The sequence below is a fragment of the Jaculus jaculus genome, chromosome 14 (assembly GCF_020740685.1).
Source record: "Jaculus jaculus isolate mJacJac1 chromosome 14, mJacJac1.mat.Y.cur, whole genome shotgun sequence".
Taxonomy (NCBI): domain Eukaryota; kingdom Metazoa; phylum Chordata; class Mammalia; order Rodentia; family Dipodidae; genus Jaculus; species Jaculus jaculus.
Genome location: NC_059115.1, coordinates 9,237,165 through 9,260,025, shown reverse-complemented (window position 1 = coordinate 9,260,025; position 22,861 = coordinate 9,237,165). Strand labels below are relative to the sequence as shown.

The window sequence follows — 22,861 nt, the reverse complement described above, 5'->3', positions numbered from 1 at the left end:
GGGATTGCTTCTAAAGCATGCTAGCCCTGGTTCAAGTCCCACATAAAGTCAGACAGGCATTCGATTGCAACGGCAAGAGACCCTGGTGCGCACGAATACATAAGCAAAAAAAAAAAAAAAAAAAAAAAATTAGGCCTGATGGTACACGCTTTTAATCCCAGCACTCGGGAGGCAGAGGTAGGAGGATCACCTCAGGGTGATTGAGTCTGAGAGGAGACAAATATGAGACAAGAAAACGTTAAGGGGTTGGCATTGGGGGTGGGAAGGAGGAGGAACTAGTGTGTTCGAGGCCACCCTGAGACTACATAGTGAATTCCAAGTCAGCCTGGGCTAGAGTGAAACCTCGAAAAACAAAACAAAACAAAAATAATAACTAAAAAAATAATAATTTTTTTTGTGTGTGAGAGAGAATATGTGTGCACCAGGTCCTCCAGCCACTGCTAACAAACTCCAGCCGCGTCGCCACCTAGGGCATCTGGCTTTATGTGGGTACTAGGTCCTTAGGCTTTGCAGGCATGTGCTAATGGCTGAGCCATTTCTCCAGCTCCCAAATAAATAGTTTAAAGTTATTTTTATTTTTATTTATTTATTTATCAGAGAAAGAGGGAGAGAGAGAGAATGGGCATGCCAGGGCCTCCAGCCACTGCAAACGAACTCCAGACGCATGCACCACCTTGTGCATCTGACTAACATGGGACCTGGAGAATCGAACTTGGGTCCTTGGGCTACACAGACATATGCCTTAACTGCTAAGTCACCTCTCCAGCCCCATAAATAGTTTTTATTTATTTATTTATTTATTTATTTATTTGAGAGCGACAGACACAGAGAGAAAGACAGATAGAGGGAGAGAGAGAATGGGCGCGCCAGGGCTTCCAGCCTCTGCAAACGAACTCCAGACGCGTGCGCCCCCTTGTGCATCTGGCTAACGTGGGACGTGGGGAACCGAGCCTCTAACCGGGGTCCTTAGGCTTCACAGGCAAGCGCTTAACCGCTAAGCCATTTCTCCAGCCCCCATAAATAGTTTTTTAAAAGATATTTTATTTATTTACTTGAGATACAGAAAGAGGGAGAGAGAGAAAGAATGGACACGCCAGGGCCTCCAGCCACTACAAATGAACTCCAGATACATGTGCCCCTTATACATCTGGCTTACCTGGGTCCTGGGGAATTGAACCTGGGTCCTTTGGCTTCGCAGGCCTTAACCACTAAGCCATCTCTCCACCCTCCATAAGTAGTTTTTTAAAAGAGGAGAGTTACATCCAAAGACAGAGCCATCAAAACTCAAAGAATGGACAAAATGCAATCAAGGAAGAAAGGGACAAATTAGAGATACAGTAAGATAGATTGACAGGTTTAAAAGGCCACGAGAAAGATGATAGAAAGAAGAGACAGAGAGCTGAAGGAAGATGTTTTAGAAAAGCTTGTGTAACACTTGAGAAACTGGGCTGGAGAGATGACTTAGCAGTTACCCCTGAAGCCTAAGGACCCAGGTTTGATTTCCTAGTAATCAGGGAAGCCAGATGCATGTGTATGCCTCTAGAGTTTGTTTGCAGTGTCTGGAGGCCCTAGCGCTTGCCATTCTCTCTACTACCTCGTTTTCTCTCTCAAAATAAATAAATAAATGACTTTAAAAAGCTTGAGAAACTGACAGATGACTGGGAACCCTTTGGATTCTCTAGCATCATCTACCAAGCCCACTTTGGGACACCTGACTTCCTAAATGCAGCAACTCTTTTTCCAACTACCCATGACTGAAGACCAGATTCTGCTCCATTAGAGGCTGACTTGTAAAGGCTGAGTGGTTGCAAGTATATTCTGTGCAGTACATCACCTGGTAGGTCACCAAACAATTCTGTATCCCACCCTGAATTTTATTTCAGATTCATTCTTTCCATCATTCTAGACCCACTCATGTCACCTTTCTGGTGCCCACTGAGAGTTGTGGGTTTTTGTTTTGTTTGCTTTGTTTTTGAGGTAGGGTTTCACCCTAGCCCAGGCTGACCTGAAACTCACTGTCATCCCAGTTTGGCCTGGAACTCATAGCAATTCTCCTACCTCTGCCTCCTGAGTGCTGGGATTAAAGGCACACCCTCCCCGCCCTTTCTAAAAAGTTGCAGTGATTTAGGAGGGGACATTGTGGCATCAGCTAGGCCAGATGTAGTGTGTGGATCTGAGGTACTGGCCGCCTTGTGTCTTCCTGTCTTCCCTCAAAAATAATACACAAGGGCTGGAGAGATGGCTTAGCAGTTAAGGCGCATGCCAGCAAAGCCTAAGGGCCCATGTTCGATTCTCCAGATCCCAGTAAGCTAGATGCACATGGTGGCACATGTTTCTGGAGTTCTTTTTTTTTTTTTTTAAATTTATTTATTTATTTATTTGAGAGCGACAGACACAGAGAGAAAGACACATACAGGGAGAGAGAGAGAGAATGGGTGCGCCAGGGCTTCCAGCCTCTGCAAACGAACTCCAGACGCGTGTGCCCCATTGTGCATCTGGCTAACGTGGGACCTGGGAACCAAGCCTCGAACCGGGGTCCTTAGGCTTCACAGGCAAGCGCTTAACCGCTAAGCCATCTCTCCAGCCCTGGAGTTCTTTATTAAAGCCTTGCTGATACCTTGACTTTGGCTTGGTGAGATCCATCTTAGACTTTTTTTCTGGTAGTTCTGATTGTGCCCAGAGCCTGCTAGGCAAGCACTCTACTACTGAACATAAGAGGAGGCCCCGAATTCTGAGCCAAGAGTAAGTTGGACCTTCCTTCTCCCACACCCATATGCTCTCACTTGCTCAGGCACAACCTCAAATTAATTCAATCCCTCACTCCCTTCCCAGGTTCGTGGGAGGCACTCTCACACCTCTCCAGGCCCCGTCAGAATTGGAAAGCTTCATTGCTCCCGCTCCAGACTGGATACCTGGGAACCCCGGACCCCACACCAGTTGTAACCTTGAGCTGGCACTTGATCAGCACTGTAATATGGGATGAATGATCCATATGCAGACCCAGGACCGAACCAGAGCGGGTCACAGCCGGCAGGCCCAGGATCAGACTAGGCAGAACCAGAGCAAGGTGAATGTGGAGAAGCAAGACCCATCAAGGGGAAAGCCTGGTTCTGAGTGAGGCCACAGTTTCTATCAGAAGACAGCTTCCTATCTCCAGATCTCTGTCTCCCAGTCATCCTCCCTCCTCTCTTTCCATTGCTGGCTTTGCGTTGGAATTTCCTCCTCCATGTATACTTTACCTGGGAAAACACGTGTGTATTACTTTTTTTAAGGTTTTTTTTTTTTTTTTTTTTTTTTAGGTAGGATCCAGGCTGACCTGGAATTCACTATTTAGTCTCAGGGTGGCCTTGAACTCAAGGTGATCCTCCTTTCTCTGCCTTCCAAGTGCTGAGATTAAAGGAGTGCGCCACCACGCCCAGCAGCACTATTTTTTTTTTAAAAGAAATATTTTGTCTATTTACTTATTTTGAGAGAGAGAGTGGTGGGGGGGGGGAGGATATGGGTGCACCAGAGCCTCTAGCCACTGCAAAGGGACTCCGGATACATGTGCTACCATGTGCATATGGCTAACATGGGTTCTGGGGAATTGAACCTGGGTCCTTAGGCTTCAGAGGCAGGTATCTTAACTACTTATTCATCTCTCTAGCCCTGTATATTTTTTTGAGGTATGGTCTCACCCTAGCCCAGCCTGATCTGGAACTCACTCTGTAGTCCCAGGCTGGCCTTGAACTCATAGCAGTCCTCTTACCTCTACCTCCCAAGTGTTGGGAATAAAGGTGTAGGCCATCATGCCTGGCCTTGCTCCTATTTTTTTTTTTTTTAACTGAATGAGTCAGTTTATTAAAATAATTGACTTTGGCATCTGCAACGGTGACTTCAATCTCAACTCCTGGCTCAATGCTGATGGAAGTAATCTGCTTAACAATCTCAGAGGGACTGTGTAAATCAATGACTAGCTTGTGGTTTCTCATCTTGGGACCTTCCCACAAGGTGTTTTCCTGCGGTTACCCTCAGCGTCTGGGTGGGCCGGCGAGCGGGTCCTTTCGCTCTGAGGCTCTTGTCCTTGGCTCCTCCGACAAGTCAGTGCGAGCCTTCTCCAGGGACCTCACCGTGCCACTGGTGAGGATTCCATGAACCACCACCTCCTGTTCTTTCCCAGTAACTTTTAAGGCCATGGCTGCAGCGTAGCTTCCTGATGGACTTGTTTCTCAGCGAAAGCCAAGAGCAGTGAGTCAGGAGCAGGAGTGACGAATGTTCTGCTGCACCCACAGCCGTGTCCCAGAAAGGCTCCTCTTTTTTTTTTTTTTTTCCTGAGGTAGGGTTTCACTCTAGCCCAGGCTGACCTGAATTCACTGTGGAGTCTCAGGGTGGCCTCGAACTCATGGCGATCCTCCTACCTCTGCCTCCTGAGTGCTGGGATTAAAGGCATGCGCCACCACGCCTGGCTGCTGCTGTTCTTAATATTTTTATTGGGCGCACCAAGAAAGCAGCACTCTTGCTCATTTCTCCAATTACTCTGTGGTTTTGGCTGGGGTCCTGGTGAAGTGCGATGGGCTGACTCTGTCCTCAGGTTCTGTGTCCATCTGCAAAAGAGAAGCAGATTCTCCAATGGAGAGTGAAGTCAGCGCCAGTTAAAATGGGATAACCATTGTTGGTTTAGAGAAAATTTAATAGGTGTAGATCTTCTTGCAGCCCAAGATTGGTGGGAGCTTGATACAGAGAACAATCAACTACTATCAAATCAGAGATCCAGAGGCTCCCAAGAGCCCATCACTGAAGTAGACCTAAAAGGAACCCAACATGGCTCAGGGAAATTCATGGAAGGGGAGCAGAAAGATTGTTAGAGCCACAAATTGGGATATTACACACAGAGACATTGCCTCTTCCCCATAACTGATGGTTATCCCCCCATAATGCATGACCCACAATCCCCATGGAGATAACCAGCATCTCCAACAAGGAGGGTCCCTTCAGAGGGGGGGGACAGGGATGAGGGTAAGGATGGTACCAACATGTGCTGTCTACACACTATGTCCATAACGTATATAAATATAAATGTAAAATAAAAAAACTTAAAAAGTATGACTCATTATAAATATCTGTCAGTATATGTATTAAGTAAATGCAAAATGTTGGAAATACTGATTTATTGAGAATATGTTGTTTTCAAAGGCAACATGATGTTTTATCAAAGTAAAAATTAAAAATATGTGAAAAGGACTCAAGTAGAGAAAAGAAAATAATGTCTATGTAGAGAAATTAAAAAAAAAAAGCCATCTATGTGTGGTGGCCCAGCATTCAGAAGGCTGAAGTAAGAGGATTATTGTGAGTTCAAGGCCAGCGTGAGACTACATAGTGAATTCCAAGTCATCAGCCTGGGATAGAGCAAGACCCTACCTCAACAAAAACACACACACACATATATATTGCCTCACAGTTTCCCTTTGACAAAATAAATTCTGTTCAAAGTAAAAAAAATTATTGCTGGGTGTGGTGGCACACAGCACCTGGGAGGCAGAGGTAGGAGGATCTCCATGAGTTCGAGGCCACCCTGAGACTACATAGTGAATTCCAGGTCAGCCTGAGCTAGCATGAGACCCTACCTCAAAAAACCAAAAAAAGTTTTTTTGAAAAAAAATTTATTTGCAAGCAGGTGCACACAAGAATGCACTTAGGCCCCCCCCCCCAGCAGAGAATGGGCAGGCCAGGACCTCCAGCTGCTGCAAATGAACTCCAGATGCATGTGCCATACCTTGTGAATCTGCTTATGTGGGTACTGGGGAATAGAACCTGGGTGGTTAGGCTTTGCAGTCAAGTGCCTTAACCACTGAGCCATCTCTCCAGCCCCCTCTTCTGCTTTGATGTCATCATTCCCCCTCCTATTATGCAGGTCTCATGTAGGACGTGTCAACCACTCTGAGGTCATGAATAAATACCTTGGCCACTTTGTATCTGGAATATAGTATTATTTTGGCTCTTATATTCTTTCCACCACTTCTTAGGCAATGGTCCCTGAGCCTTGGGGGGTGTGATAGAGATGTTCTCAGTTAGTGCTGAATACTCCTCTGTCATTTCTTCTCAGCATTTTTTGGTGACTTTTGAGTCTCCCCAGTGGTCATTGCCAACTAAAAAGCCTCCTGGAGGCTTTATGCTTCATTGGTCTAGTCAGATATGATGGCACACATCGTAAGTCCTGGGACAAGAGGCTGAGGGAGGATGACTGAGAGCTCACAGACAGCTTTTGCTATGTAGCTAGACACTGCTTCAAAACACAACATAGCAAACAAACCAGTAGCACAAACATCTTCCTGAGTCTCTCACTCTCCCTCGTTTTTTTATTTTATTTTATTTTTTTTAAAGTTTTTTTTTAAATTTTATTTATTTATTTATTCGAGAGTGACAGACACAGAGAGAAAGACAGATAGAGGGAGAGAGAGAATGGGCGCGCCAGGGCTTCCAGCCTCTGCAAACGAACTCCAGATGCGTGCGCCCCCTTGTGCATCTGGCTAACGTGGGACCTGGAGTGTCAGTGTGCGGTGGATGGTGAAGGTAGTGAGTGTGTGGTCAGTGTGCGGTGGATGGCGAGGGTAGTGAGTGTGTGGTCAGTGTGCGGTGGATGGTGACGGTAGTGAGTGTGTGGTCAGTGTGCGGTGGATGGTGAAGGTAGTGAGTGTGTGGTCAGTGTGCGGTGGATGGCGAGGGTAGTGAGTGTGTGGTCAGTGTGCGGTGGATGGTGAAGGTAGTGAGTGTGTGGTCAGTGTGCGGTGGATGGTGAGGGTAGTGAGTGTGTGGTCAGTGTGCGGTGGATGGTGAAGGTAGTGAGTGTGTGGTCAGTGTGAGGTGGATGGCGAGGGTAGTGAGTGTGTGGTCAGTGTGTGGTGGATGGTGAAGGTGGTGAGTGTGTGGTCAGTGTGCGGTGGATGGCGAGGGTAGTGAGTGTGTGGTCAGTGTACGGTGGATGGTGAAGGTAGTGAGTGTGTGGTCAGTGTGCGGTGGATGGTGAGGGTAGTGAGTGTGTGGTCAGTGTGCGGTGGATGGTGAGGGTAGTGAGTGTGTGGTCAGTGGGCGGTGGATGGCGAGGGTAGTGAGTGTGTGGTCAGTGTGCGGTGGATGGTGAAGGCGGTGAGTGTGTGGTCAGTGAGCGGTGGATGGTGAGGGTAGTGAGTGTGTGGTCAGTGTGCGGTGGATGGTGAGGGTAGTGAGTGTGTGGTCAGTGTGCGGTGGATGGTGAAGGCGGTGAGTGTGTGGTCAGTGAGCGGTGGATGGTGAGGGTAGTGAGTGTGTGGTCAGTGTGCGGTGGATGGTGAGGGTAGTGAGTGTGTGGTCAGTGTGCGGTGGATGGTGAGGGTAGTGAGTGTGTGGTCAGTGGGCGGTGGATGGCGAGGGTAGTGAGTGTGTGGTCAGTGTGCGGTGGATGGTGAAGGTAGTGAGTGTGTGGTCAGTGTGCGGTGGATGGTGAAGGTAGGGAGTGTGTGGTCAGTGTGCGGTGGATGGTGAAGGTAGTGAGTGTGTGGTCAGTGGGCGGTGGATGGCGAGGGTAGTGAGTGTGTGGTCAGTGTGCGGTGGATGGTGAGGGTAGTGAGTGTGTGGTCAGTGTGCGGTGGATGGTGAGGGTAGTGAGTGTGTGGTCAGTGGGCGGTGGATGGCGAGGGTAGTGAGTGTGTGGTCAGTGTGCGGTGGATGGTGAGGGTAGTGAGTGTGTGGTCAGTGGGCGGTGGATGGTGAGGGTAGTGAGTGTGTGGTCAGTGGGCGGTGGATGGCGAGGGTAGTGAGTGTGTGGTCAGTGGGCGGTGGATGGGTGAAGGCAGTGTGTGGTCTGGGCGAGCTCCCCCACCCCGTGAGGAGCGGGAGGGTGGGCCGAGCCGCTGTCCCCTCCGCCCGCAGGGTGTCCCGTCTGGCGGTGAAGAAGCGCGAGCTTGAGGCGCAGCTGGGCCGCTCGCGGGAGGAGGCGCTGGCCGGCCGGGCGGCGCGCCAGGAGGCCGAGGCGCTGCGCGGGCTGGTGCGGAGCTTGGAGCTGGAGCTGCGGCAGGAGCGCGGCCTGGGCTCGCGAGGGGCGGCCCGCCGTGGCCAGGACTGCCGCCGCCTGGCCAAGGAGGTGAGGCGGGCGGCGGCGGGGGCGGGGGGGTGTCGGGTCCTCGGCGGGGCTGGACCCTGCGGCCTTCTGTCCGCAGCTGGAGGAGGCGAAGGCGCGTCGGAGCGCAGCCTATGCGCGGGGCTGAAGACGCTGAGCGGCGAGCTGGCGCTGTGCAAGCGGGGGTGGCGGAGGGCGCGTCTGCGGCGGGCCGGGCAGGGAGCTGGGCGGGGCTCGGGGTCTGGCCTGGGGCGCAGCCGGGGAAAGGGGGGTCTGCGGGCTGCTGTCCGCCGGCCTTGCCTGGCCTGGGTGGAGGGACATTGGGAAGGGCTCCCGCGGAGCTGTGTCCGGCGCAGGTGTCAGTGGGCAGGGCGTGACAAACGGGGTTTGGAGTGGGGAGCTGGACTCGGGGAGCAGCGGCGCATTGGGAAGAGAATATGTGGGAGTTGGGGGTGGGCTTGAGGGTTCAGAGCAGCGCAGTTGGTACCAACACTGGGGTTTTCCTGGCCAGTAGGAAACTAACAGCGGGTCCTGTGCCCGCAGGAGACGGGCGCTGCCAATGGGCCCGGCCCCGGCCCGGGAAGACCGGGCTTCGTCGTCCCGCGAGCGCTCCACGTCTGGTGGCCGCGGTGCCGCCCGTTCCTCGTCGCGGGAGAGCGGCCGTGGGGTCCGGGGCCGAGGCCGACCCGCCCGTCCGTCACCCTCGCCCTCAGGTCTGTGCCCTTCTGCCCTGCCTTGGATGCGGAACAAGCTCGCCTGGGAGGCCGGGTGGTGACCCCAGCCTCCTCCCCACACTGTCCTAGGTGGCCGCGCACCCCGTTTCGATCCTACAGCCTTTGTGAAAGCCAAGGAGAAGAAGCAGAGAGAGATCAGGGTGAAGTCAGTGCCTGTCCCCTGCCCTCACCCCTGCTGGGTACCTGGTCCCTCTCCGTGCCAGCCTGTCTCCCTGTCACTTGACCCCAATCTGGTTTCTTCCCCTCAGGCCTTGTTCCTCCCTCCTGCCCGACTCTGCCCCCCCATCCTCCCGCCCATCCCTGGCCCCTCAGCCCTGGGGGTCCGATCTTCTCCCGGTCTCTGGCCCCTCCCCGCCCCTCACCTGCTGTGCTGGTCTCTCCATCCCCTGGGCTGTGTCCCCACGGGACCCCCGGTGGGTCACCACGGGGGCGGGGGGCTCCTCCGTTTCCCAGGCGGCAGCGGCTCAGCCCAGGTCGCACCGCCCAGCGTCTGCTGGTGGTCTTGCTGCACGGCGCGGGCCTGCTGCTGGCCGGTGCCGGGCTTGGCGGATCACCACGTAGCGCAGGGGTGCTGGAGGCGCTGGGGGCACCCGTATGCCCGCGCCTTCCAGGGTGTGGTGCGGGCTGTGGTTGGAGCTTGGGTTAGGTGGAGAGCCGATGTCAAGAAAGGTGCACAGCCAAATTCTTGCCAGCCTTTCTCTCCTCTCAGTGGGACATGGTGTCATCTTCCAGGAAGTTGCACAGGAGGAGAGGCCCCGGCCTTAGCGCGTATCCTCCTTCCCTTAGTCTCAGGAAGAGTCCTTTATGGGGAAAAATATATATATACACATACATATATTATACATGTATATATAAATTTGAAGCAGAGAGAGAATGGGCATGCCAAGACCTCCAGCCACTGCAAACATGTGCCCCTTGTACATCTGGCTGACGTAGGTTCTGGAAAATCAAAACTGGATCCTTTTTGCAGGCAAACATCTTTACGGCTAAGCCATCTCTCCAGCCGGTCTTTACAAACCTTTTTTTTTTTTCCTTGAGGTAGGGGCTTACTTTAGCACGGGCTCACCTGGAATTCACTCTGTAGTCTCGGGGTGGCCTCAAACTCACAAGAATTCCAGGTCAGCCTGGTCTAGAGTGAGACCCTACATCTAATAGAAAAAAAAAAAAAAAGAAAAGAAAAGGGCACTTCCTCGGTAAGGAAGGTAGAATATATTGCACAGCTGCAAAGATGTTGCGGCCTCATTCTTAAAATGCAGCCACATGGGCTGGAGAGATGGCTTAGTGGTTAAGCACTTGCCTGTGAAGCCTAAGGACGCCAGTTCGAGGCTCAATTCCCCAGGACCCGCTTTAGCCAGATGCACAAGGGGGTGCACGCATCTGGAGTTCCTTTGCAGTAGCTGGAGGCCATGGCGCACCCGTTCTCTCTCTCTGTCTCCTCTGCCTGTCCAAGAAAAAAAAAAAAAAACAGCCAGACAGGGTGATGTAGGCCTGTAAACCTGGCACTTAGGAGGTGAAGGCAGGAGAAGCAAGGAGTTTAAGGGCAGTCCTGGGATACATAATGAGTTCTAGGAAGGTGGAGGAGGGTTTGGGGGTGTAGCTTACACTTTGATTAATTACTCTTTCAAAACTGAGTCAGGTTCTGGGTGTGGTGGCTCAGCTGGGACACCCTGGGGGACAGCCTGAGGCTGGAGGTCTGTCTGCAGTGGGCATGAGTGAGGGCTGAGCTCCGCTCACACAGGCTCCTGCGCTGCCTGGGACTCGTGAGTGGGCCACTGACCTGCCCAGTGGTTGCCGCAGCTGTCACCACAGCGTGCAAGAGAGCTGGGCTTCCGCTCCTCCCTCCGTGGGACCGTTTGGTGCCCACTGACGGTATACACCAGAGGCGCCGTTGCTGGGGGTACCAGCCTGGTGTCCTTGCCTCTGGCTATAGGAATTGTCTCAACCTGGACATTCAACCACTTGGCTGAGGAAAAGTTCTGACACTTTAGAAGGTTTATTATTAATTTTTATTTATTATTTTATATATATTTTATATATTTTTTATTATTATTAATTTTTTTTTGGTTTCTTGAGGTAGGGTTTCACTCTAGCCCAGGCTGACCTGGAATTCACTATGTAGTCTCAGGGTGGTCTCGAACTCATGGCAGTCCTCCTACCTCTGCCTCCGGAGTGCTGGGATTAAAGGTGTGCGCCACTACGCCCAGCTATATATTTATTATTATATATAAATAATAATATTTATTTATTATTATCATTTGCAAGGAAAGAGAGAATGACTGAAGATGAATGGGCATGCCAGGGCCTCCAGCTGCTGCAAAGGAACTCCAAATATATGTGCCGCCCTGTGCATCTGGCTTTATGCTGGTACTGGAATTGAACCTGGGTTGTTAGGCTCTGCAGGCAAGCACCTTACTTTGAGTTATTTCTCCAGCCCAAGTTTTAACATAATTGTTCTTCTTTCTCTCTCAGCTGCAAGTCCCTGCCACTGGCTGCCGGGTTCTCAGGGCCACCAGAAGCCAGAACTCCCCGTATGTCCTCTGCTTGCTGAGTCCAGGGCCGCCCCACCGCCCAGTGTGTGTCCTCTGGAAACCTGATGTCACGTGACCTGTGCACAGGAGAGCACAGCAAGCCCAGAGCTCTGAAGACCCAGGGCAGCAGGGACAGGAGGAAGGGGGTCACTGCTGAGGCCTGCGCACCCCTGAGAGCGGATCGAGTTTGAACTCCTCCCGGAGTCATGTCAGACTCCTGGCGGCCTTCAGCCCGGAGGTGCAGCGAGCTGAGCCCCTCGGCATCGGGACCGCTGACCGGCCAGAGCAGCTGGTCTCAGGCAGCGGCAGGCGCCCTGGAGTCACAGTGGGGATAAAGGGACTCCCCAAGAGAGCTTTCCCCTCCCAAGAATGTGCTTAGAAGAGAACATTGTTTTCTTACTCTTCCTTAGTAAATAGTCTGTCACTTAAATGCTCAGTGAAAGGGGCGTTCTTCAGTGTAGTCAAGCATTTAGCTTCTAAAACTTTAAACGTGAGAAATATATATACTTTGAAAGTCATATTCCTAGGGAAAGAGTATACTGTACACACATTTGTAATCTATTAAGTGTAATCATGAGCTGATTTAAAGTAAGCGCACTTGTGGGAACTGGAGAGGCGGCTTAGCAGTTAAGGCACTTGCTGGCAGAGCCAAAGAACCCAGGTTTGATCCCCCAGTACCCGGGTAAGCTAGCTGCATGAGCTGGAACATGGGTCTGGAGTTCGTTTCCATTGGCTAGAGGCCCTGGCATGCCCGTTTTCTCTCTGTCTACCTGCCTGTTTCTCTAATAAATAAACTAGGCAATAAGTGCACTAGTCTAGTAGCAGCTGGCTGATGTCACAATGTGCATTGTGAGGTCCCTGAAAGCTCTATGACATATCTGAGATATCTGCTCCCCTCAGTGCTGTTTGGGCCAGTGGGAGACTTGGTGATTCACCAGACGCTCACACGTAGCAGTCAGTGCTAGTTTTCGCGAATACTTGACTATGGGAAATTTTTTCAGTTTTGGAGGTGAGTTCACACTGTCTTTGGGTGCTTTCCCTTTAAGTAGACTGGACTGTGTCTTTCAAATACTTTGTTTAAATATTTCTTCTGGCTCAGATGGTGATAGTTCCATTTTATACTGTGATTTATTCCTTTATCATTGTATTTTTATTCACTAAATTACGTGTACATTATTTCTAATACTGTGAAAGGGCTTAAGTGTGTGTATTTTGTGTTAATGAGCTAAAAACACTCAGTTGATGAACAAGAATGTAAAGATTCACTCTTGATTTATACTGATGTGTGATACATACATAGTTTCAATGACCAATGAGATCTGTTTTCAGATAATTGTGAATATCTGCTTGTCTGTACTTGAAGCTTTAATAAAAGAGTTGTTAGTGCTAATCCTGTTGTCACAGGCTCTGTGGCTTGGTTCTCCTGACCAGTCTGAGCTGTCAGAAACTTGAACCCTGCCTGGCCTTTCCTGTCGTTTGACAATGAGCTAAATGTAGAGGCCCTTATATTTGTGAGTAATTAATACACGGAATATAGGGGTTGTCACAGGTACCAGAACTTTTCTTTTCTTTTTTTTTTTTTTTTTTGGTTTTCTGAGGTAGGGTCTCACTGTATCTGCTTCACGTCGAAGGGGAACGGTGCCCAGAGGAGCAGTTTCAGCGTCCTGGCTGACCGCGCTCCAGGAGGCCGTTCGCCTCTGCTGCCAGTTTAGGCGGCGTGTGCGGCGTGCTGGGGGAACCGCTGGGCCTCCGCGCAGACCTGCGTGAGACTGCAGTTTATACCATGCGGGAAAATAAGACAGGACTTACTACTAGGAACTACAGAAACCAGTCATTGATGCTTTAAAATATATTCTATTCATTTATTTGTAAGGGGGAGAGAGAGAGAATGAACGAGCACACCAGGACTTCTTGCCACTGCAAATTCTAGATACATGCGCACTACAGGTACTGGGGGATTGAACCCAGGCCATCAGGCTTTGCAAGCAAGAGCCTTTAACCCCCAAGCTATCCCTTTAGCCCTAATCATTAATTTTTTTTTTTTTTTTTTTGGTTTTTCGAGGTAGGGTCTCACTCTAGCCAGGCTGACCTGGAATTCACTATGGGGTCTCAGGGTGGCCTCGAACTCATGGCAGTCCTCCTACCTCTGCCCCCCGAGTGCTGTGATTAAAAGCGTGTTCCACCACACCCGGCTTAATTTTGTTGTGTTATACATACATACGTACGTACATACATACATACACACACACACACACACACACACACACACACACACACACACACACATATATATGACGGGCTGGAGGGATGGCTTAGCAGTTAAAAGCATTTGCCTGCAAGGCCCAAGGACCCAGGTTCGATTCCCCCGGACCCACGTTAACCAGATGCACAAGGTGGCGCATGGTGCAGTTGGTTTGCAGTGGCTGGAGGCCCTGGCGCGGCCATTCTCTCTCTCCCTCTTTCTCTCTGGCAAATAAATAAATAAAATTTAAAAAACAAAAACAAAATACTTCAATGTCTACAGCTACTTCCGTTGAAAACATTTGAAAGTTTAAAGCATCATAGTAAAAAATAAGTATATAACTGTTTAAGTCCACACTGATGCCTTAATTATTAATAAGCCAATGTATTATTATAGCAGTACCTGTTTAAAAAGAAACAAGAAGACTCAGTGTTTCTGGCATGGTTAACTCATGGAATTGAATCAGGGGCTTAACATTCCTAAAGGATGTTGTTACTGAAACATATCCCACACCAGTTTCTAAACTTGAGAATATTTTTAGTGGCTCTTTTTATTTTTATTTTTTTGCCAGAATATTCATATTATATTTGTATGCTTGTTTTATCCTTATATAAAGAGCAAAGATAATTATGTATTTGTTTGAATGTTTAACTGGAAATATCCATGGATTTGGCTAATTTATATTTACTTTTTTTTTTTTTTTTTTTGGTTTTTCAAGGTAGGGTCTCGCTCTAGTTCAAGCTGACCTAGTAGAAATCACTATGTAGTCTCAGGCTGGGCTTGAACTCATGGTGATCCTCCTACCTCTGCCTCCTGAGTGCTGGGATTAAAGGTGTGCACCATCATTCCTGTTTTTTTTTTTTTTTTTTTTTTTTTTTTTGGTTTTCTGAGGTAGGGTATCACTCTATCCCAGGCTAACCTGGAATTCACTATGGAGTCCCAGGGTGGCCTCGAACTCATGGCGATCCTCCTACCTCTGCCTCCCAAGTGCTGGGATTGAAGGTGTGCATCACCACACCCGGCCAAAAATATATTTTAATCAAAAGTTTTGAACACTTTTAGAAAATCATTTACAACAGTAATTACAATGAGTCTTTTGTGAGCAGACATGCTTACCACACTCACTTTTACACAGTTGCTCCCTCACTTAACCTATTGGTACTTATAAGCGTAAGCAACAAGCCTTCCAAGGGCAAAGCATGTCATCAGGAATCCATTGTACACAGTTTAATTTTGAGAGGGTTTTTTTAAATTTAATTTTTATTTTTTTGGTTTTTCGAAGTAGGGTATCACTTTAGCCCAGGCTGACCTGGAATTCACTATGCAGTCTCAGGGTGGCCTTGATCTCATGGCGATCCTCCTTCCTTTGCTTCCCAAGTGCTGGGATTAAAGGCGTGCGCCACCACGCCCGACTGAGGTGTAGTTTTTAGCTATGAAAACTAAAGGTTACTTTATACTCAAACTGCAAATTCTAGACGCATGTGCCACTCCGGGTACTGGGGGATTGAACCCAGGTCATCAGGCTTTGCAAGCAAGAACCTCTAACCACTGATCCATCCTTTCAGCCCCCAATCATTAATTTTTTGTGTTTGTTTGTTTTGGTTTTTTGAGTGGACTTGGAGAAGACTGCAGTGATGATGGTGGAAACACTCAGGAGCTTTGATGTTTTTTTTTAAATTTTATTTTTTATTTTTTTAAATTTTTATTTACATTTTCCATGATTATAAAATATATCCCATGGTAATTGATGAGGTTTTTATAACTTAAAAATATGTCTTCTCTGCTAAAACAAGAAAAGATGTCCTCTCCCTTTTCCTTTCCTGGACACTTTCTTTTCAGAAGCTGGAGCAGATTTGCACTTGGTGTTTCTGAGCCGAGCAGACCTGTGAATTTCTTGCTTACTCTGCTTGCGGAGGGGGGCAGGGCGGCCGAGGTGCTGGGTAGGTGGCCGCGCCCAGGTCGCCCCGCCCCCCGGCCCAGGCAGCCCCCTGCGGCCCTTCTTCCCCGTGGAGGGCGACGTGGTCCCGCACGCGCAGGTGGGCTTCAGGCCCGGGCGAAGGCGGCGCGGGAAGGGCGGGGCCGCGGGTCCCAGCGAGGCGGGAAGGGCGGGGCCGAGCCGCCTGCAGCGCCCCCCGCCAGGAGCGGCCCTGCGCTCGGACTGGGGGCGGGGCAGAGCTGCAATTAGTTCTACTTTTACTTTTTAAATTGATTTTATATAAATTCCAATTCTTTTTCGCTACCTGGGTTTTTAGAAGTTACCTACAATGTTTTAGAATTGTTTACAGTATGCTGATGTATTTTAAGTTCTGACACATTAAATCACTACCTCCTCTAATGGTTATTACAAAATTCCACATTCTCTCTCTCTGTCTCTCAAATAAACAAAATAAGATAAAAAAGATTAAAATAGTTACAAAAAAAGGGGGACTGGGGAAATGGCTTAGCATTTAAAGCGTTGGCTTGCAAAGCCTAAGGATCCAGGTTCGAATCCTTAAGAACCACATGCATCTATGCATGTGGAGTTCGTTCGCAGTGGTTGTAGGCCCTGGCATGCTCATTCTCTTTCTCTCTGTCTCTCCCTCTCTCTCAAATAAATAAATTAAATTAAATTAAAAAGATTAAAATAGTTTGAAATTCCAGCAAACTGCATGTTTTTTTATCTAATACCATTTGTAGTGTCAATGAAACCACTTTGCGAATGCTTTAACAGCTGGATTGTACCTGTCTTGACCATGATTGGGGTTTAATGCCACTGTTGGTTCATCCATCCTCTTTATTTTATTTACTTATTTACTTATTAGTTTTTCAAGGTAGGGTCTCACTCTAGCTCAGGCTGACCTGGAATTCACTATGTAGTCTCAAGGTGGCCTAGAACTCTTGGCAATCCTTCAACCTCTGCCTTCGGAGTGCTGGGATTAAAGGTGTGTGCCCCCATGCCCCGCCCATCCTCTTCCTTCAACAACCTTGGTAGACATCTGAGCAGAGATAATCAAATTACTCTTCATACCACAGCAAACATGAACATTTACCTAGTTGGTGACTACTGAGGAAAATCAGCAGCTTTCCCGTTTAAACCATGGTAAAATGTTTACAATGTTGCCCTTCACTGAGATGGCTTAACAGGTAAGGTGTTTGCTTGCAAAGCCAAAGGATCATGCTTCAATTCTCCAGGACCCACATAAACCAGATGCACAAGGGGACGCACATGTCTGGAGTTCATTTGCAGTGGCTGGAGGCCCATGCGCACCCATTCTCTCCCCTCCCCTCTGATTTTTTTCTGTCTCTCAAATAAACAAAAAATAAATAAAAATAAAAATAAAAACAAAACTACAATATCAACCTGGGCATGGGGGCACACGCCTTTAATCCCAGCACTCTGGAGGCAGAGGTAGGAGGATCGCCATGAGGTCAAGGCCACTCTGAGACTCCATAGTGAATTCCAGGTCAGCCTGGGCTAGAGTGAGACCCTACCTCAAAAAACCTTTTCATATACATACATACATATCTATATCTATATATCTATATCTATATCTATCTATATATATACACACATACATACATACATATATACACATATATATGTATGCATATATAATATATATACACACATATGTATGTATACACACACACACACACACACACACACACACACACACACAATATCAGTGTCCTCACTCTGAAATAATTTGTTATTCTATAGCTGAGAAAGAATAGAGAAATAATATTAGAATTTGTGCCTGACATTAGATGCAGTTTCCCAGTAAAAGCTTATGTCACCAAGAAGAAAAACTACATACTGAGTGATGCATATAAAATATACATGTTTGGACATGTGGAGGTTGACATAAGATTAGCAGATGTCAAGTAGCATCATTTCACTGTTTCAGGAGGGTCTGAAGAAGCAATAGAACACTCCCATCTAATCATGACACTTTGGAAATGGTTTACCCAAGGGGAGACTGCTTGGATCCCATTGCTTTCAGTTCCTAAGACTTAAAATGTAAAGCATCCTGTTCCTCCTTTCTCTTCAGCTGTCTCTTGGCCTTTGTTTTCTTGTCAAGGAGCAAAGCATGGCTGTTCATCTTCTAGACCCATGGTGTTTAGCCACATAGACTGAACCCCTGGACATTTGTTCTTATGAAGCAAAGAGCCCTGGGTAATCAATGATCACACCAGCAGCTGATGGCTTCTTGTGTCCTTCTAGGAGGCGGTCAGGAGGTGGAGGATGTGGGCCCCTCTGAAACTGATGACATAAATATGGACTTAGAGGAGGTAATGTAGCCTCTACTGTTTCTTTTTTACTATTTTATTTTATTTATTTGACAGAGTAAACAGGAAGAGAAAGAGAGAGAATGGGCGCACCAGGGACTCCAGCCACTGCAAATGAACCCTAGATGCATGCAACCCCTTGTGCATTTGGCTAATGTGGGTCCTGGGGAATCAAACCTGGATCCTTTGCCTTTGCAAGGAAATGCCTTAACCGCCAAGCCATCTCTCCAGCCCTCTATCATCTTTTAAAAGGATGTTTGTTATCTCTAAGTGACCTTTCCCAGTTCTTCTAGGGGATGTCATGGTTTGGATAGAATTTTATCACAAGGCACAGTGTATTTAATTGGGACAACCTAAGCACTTTAGAGTGGAGTAATGAGCTCTCACAAGAGCAGGTTGTTACCAAGTTTCTCTGCCATGTTGCCATGTATCTTTGGAACTCTAAATGCAGCCCCAGGAAACAGAGATATGTGATCTAGGCTTTAAATCAGCAAATGTACAATAAATACTGCGGAAAGTGCCCAGCTTCACATGACTGCCACCTATGACAGACTAACTTGTGACTTGACCACTCACTCCCATTTTCCACACCTCTGTGAGAACTAAAGACCTGGGTAGACGGGGCTGAAGAGATGGCTTATCAGTTAAAGTGTTTGCATTCAAAGCCACAGGACCCTGGTTCAATTCCCCAGGACCTATGTCAGCCAGATGCACAAGATGGTACATGTGTCTGGAGTTTGTTTTCAGTGGCTGGAGGCTGTGGCTAGCCCCTTCTCTCTCTCTCTCTCTCTCTCTCATAAATAAATAAAAATAAAATATTATTTTTTAAAAGACATGGATGAAGAGAACTCAGCATGATGTGGCCTCAAAATGTTTCTTCTCCTTTACATTACAGGTGGGATCTCCAAAAAAGAACTTAGGTATGTGTTCTGGAATCACTCACTGAAGACACATTTTAGATAAGCACTGTAGAAAAACTGGCTTTCGGGTGTGGTACTGTGAGTCATGTGCTGGGAATTGGGAGTCCAGTCTGTAAATTCAGCTCTATTTTTTTTTTTTTAATGTAGTTTGGGAGTTTGGACATCACTGTCTATCTACATGTGTGTGTTTATCTTAGAAAGATATTCCCCTATATACAATCCAATTTTCTCAACTGAAAAAAAAAATCAGTGTATCCTGTACCTGCATTAACTAGTTCCACCCCACAATTGACACGTTTGGTGGATTTATTTCACTGGACACCACCCCACTGATGAACTCAGCAATGGCACAGAGGAAAGTAACCAAGCTCTCTAGCCATGGGCTGCAACAACCACAGTGTGTACCCACACGCAATGCTCCTGTGTTACAAACGCTGCTTGTCACCCGGGATGGGATGACAGTCCCTGTGTGAGAGCTCCAGCCACACAGAGCTGGGGAAACATTTACGTTGGTAGGGTGCCAGCCTTGTGTGCGGGAGGCTCTTAGTTCAATCCCCAGGACTGGAAAATAAGGTCTAGCTCTCCCCCTGCATACCTGCAACCCTCCAGCTCACAGAGGCGCTAAACACTATCAAGATTGTCTCAGTGATCCAGACACTGCGATAGCATCTGCGCATAGGGCCACACACATTCACTTGTTCGGATGGTAGAAAAAGCCTGCCCGGTCCTGCTCGGTTCACGGGTTCTGAACATCAGAGCCACTCCACAGGAAAACGTGTGTTTGCGTGTCACAGTCAGGTTCCTGCCAAGCAGGCCCATTCCTGCAGGAAGCGGTGACGCGCTTTAGCGCATTAGAGAGTCTACTATCACGACTGCGAAGAGCAGCACGATTTAGGGATGGCTCCACCAAGGTCTGCAATCCCCACGCGCCCCTTACCCAGCTCGGCCATCCTTTTGCGAGGACGCTTGTGAAGTGGAGGTGGGCAGACTGCTCATTGTCTCTCATTGATAGACAGACAGGGTCTATGTGCACTGAGAAGGGCAAGCCCAGGAGGTGATCTGCCCAGTGAATGGACATCATGATTTATAAACACGTGTGCATGAGGATGTGCCTGATGCAGCCCTTGGCTATGAGGGCCTTTGTTAAGAGGAGCTGGGCTAGGCTATGGGTGGAGCTTGCCAGTATGCACAATTCAATCCCTGGTACTTCATGAAATCAGGTATGGTGGGGCACGGCAGTAATCCCCCCCTTGGGAGGAAGAAGCAATAGGATCAGAAATTCAAGGTCATCATCAGCTACATTAGTTTAAGCCCAGCTAGTCCGCTGGACAACATTCAAAAGGATGGAGTGTAGCCGGGTGTGGTGACACATGCCTTTAATCCCAGCACTCGGGAGGCAGAGGTAAGGGGGATCACTGTGAGTTCAAGGCCACCCTGAGACTACGTAGTGAATTCCAGATCAGCCTGGGCTAGAGTGAGACCCTGCCTCAAAAAAAAAACCAAAACCAAAACCATCGGGTGATGCCCTTTTATTGCCAATGCTTGGGCCGTAGATAGGAGGCTGTAGACGCGGAAGCCAACTTTGCCGGGAGGGGAGCAGGGAGGGTCCCCTGGGTGCTAGTGCGGCCACAGCCCTTCTCAGCCAGACCTAGCCCAGGCTGCACACGGTTGTGAGAACAAATGACCACCAAGAAAGTGGTGGTCACGGACACAGTTCATTCAGTCTCCCCCGTACTTCCCCTTTCGTTCACCTCGAAGCCCTTACCCAGTGCTGGACATTGGAGGGGAAAAGTCTTTGTTGAACAACCATCATGTTACAGTCCGTTTCCAGCTGTTAAATCTGAGTCCTGGGAGGAGACCCCAGCTCTGTTCTCACGTCTGCGTGGTTAGCTGGTCGTCAGAAGCCCTCGCTGAGAGGCAGATGACAGTGGGAAGGTAGCGGAGAGGGATGGCCACGCAGCAATGCCAACCACGTTCCTCTGATGCCTTCTGTTGAAGGAAATCTGTCCTATTTGGATCAGGATTGCAGATGTAGAGATGTTTTGTTTCTGTCAGGTAGTCTGGTCACAGTGACATGATGGTACTTAATCCAGTATCCTCGGGTGAAAAGTAGGAGCGACAGGATGGCCCCTTACCTGACTCCCTCCCAGAAGTGGGCGCAGTGTGCCGCCCTGAGCTGTTAACCATCCTGGTGAGATAAGGCACGGAAGTAAACATCTGCTCTCCATCGAGACACCAACGCGTGCCCTGTGGACACAACCCTTCCTGCGTCACGCCTCAGTATCTCCAATAGCCAATTATTTGTTGTTCTACAACTGAGGAAGAATAGACAAATACTAATATTTGTGCCTGGTATTAAACCCGTTTTCCTAATACAAAGTTATGTTACCAAGGAGAAAAAGCAACTACATACTGACGGATGAAGGCACAATTTCCATGTTTGGACATGTGGAGGTTGACTTACAATTGGCAGATGTAAAACAACCTGTTTCTGTCTTCTCTTTGGCTGTCTCGTGGACTTTGTTTTCCTGTCAATGAGCCAAGCTCGGTTGTTCACCTTCTGCCCTCGTGTCTTTGAGCCCTAGGGATATAATAATCATGCCATTAGTAGACAGTTTCTTGTGTCCTTCTAGGAGATCAGGAGGAGGAGGATTCATCCTCATCCTCTGAGGATGAGGCGGAGCCAACTCCCATGAAGGTAAGGTAGCATCTCCTTTTCCTAAGACAGAACGTTGCTTTCAAGCCAGGCGCGGGGGTGCATGTCTTTATTCTCAGCACTTGGGATGCAGCAGTAAGAGGATCGCTGTGAGTCTGAGGCCACCCTGAGATGACACCGTGAATTCCAGATCATCCTGGGCTACAGCAAGATCCAACCTCAGAAAACAAAGTTGATTTCATGATTTCTTGAGACTTTGTAGACATAACATACAAACAATAAAATAGGTTTTAGAGTGTCTGCCAAGTAGAGGAGGAAATGGAACTTAACCAAACCATCCCTGATTTCAAATGGGTATAAAAATATATGCCAGTGCAGGTTGCAAACTGCATGCTCAGGTATCTGTTGGTTGGGAGCAAGTGGTTCTGTTTAGATTCAGAGTGTTTGCCAGACGTGGTGGCACACGCCTTTAATCCCAGCACTTGCGAGGCAGAGGTAGGAGGGCCGCCATGAGTTGGAGGCCACCCTGAGACTACATAGTGAATTCCAAGTCAGCCTGAGCTACAGTGAGACCCTACCTCAAAAAAAAAAAAAAAAAAAAAAGATTGATTGTTTGATCATCAACCAAAAGTGGACAATTGGGTTTTTTTCGAGGTAGGGTCTCACTCTGGTCCAGGCTGACTTGGAAATAACTATGTAGCCTCAGGGTGGACTCGAATTCATGGTGATCCTCCTACCTCTGCCTCCTGAGTGCTGGGATTAAAGGTATGTGTCACCACCCCTGGCTCAAAATTGGACAATTTTTATCATCTATGAAAAGGATGTGTTTTCCCTAAGTGACCTCTCCCATTTCTTCTGGGGGATGTTTGGCTTGGATAGAATTTAAGGGTGTCACCCAAAGGTTCTTGTGGTGATGCTTTATGTGTCCAGTGTTGTGGCACTGAGGTGGTGGTGGCGCATTTCAGTTACAAGGCACAGTGTAGATAATGAGGGCATCGTAACCATTAGAACAGAGTAATGAGCTCTCATGAGAGCAGGTGGTTACCAAGTTTCCCTGCCATGTTGCTATGTGCCTTATGAATTCTAAACGCAGCCCCCCGAAGGCTGAGAAGCATGATCTGGGCTTTGAATCCGCAAACGAACAATAAACACTGCTTAAAGCGCCCAGCCTCATGTGACAGCCACATATAATAGACTAACACAGCCTTTGACTTGACCACTCACTCCCGTTACTCCAAACCTCTGGGAGAACTAAAGACCTGGGTAAAGAGAACTCAGGATGATGTGGCCTCAAAATGTTTTTCCTCTTTACATTACAGGCGGAGCATAAAAACAGAAGAGTTTGTATGTATCTGGAATCACTTACTAAAGACCCACTTTAGATAAGCATTGTAGAAATTCTGCCTTTTCTGCTGTAGTGCTGTGATCTGAGTCCTGTGCC

At 48.3% G+C, this 22,861-nt stretch overlaps 1 protein-coding gene across 1 annotated transcript; it reads left to right on the top strand.

Annotated features, from left to right (window-relative positions):
* Nucleotides 1-8,224: 8,224 nt before the first annotated feature.
* Nucleotides 8,225-12,723, top strand: LOC123454750 (centrosomal protein CCDC61-like). The gene is made up of 4 exons (XM_045133988.1): nt 8,225-8,256; nt 8,586-8,784; nt 8,875-8,950; nt 11,275-12,723. Exons 2-4 carry the CDS (start codon nt 8,631-8,633, stop codon nt 11,351-11,353), a joined length of 309 nt encoding a protein of 102 aa, XP_044989923.1. The 5' UTR covers nt 8,225-8,256; nt 8,586-8,630; the 3' UTR covers nt 11,354-12,723.
* Nucleotides 12,724-22,861: the final 10,138 nt, after the last annotated feature.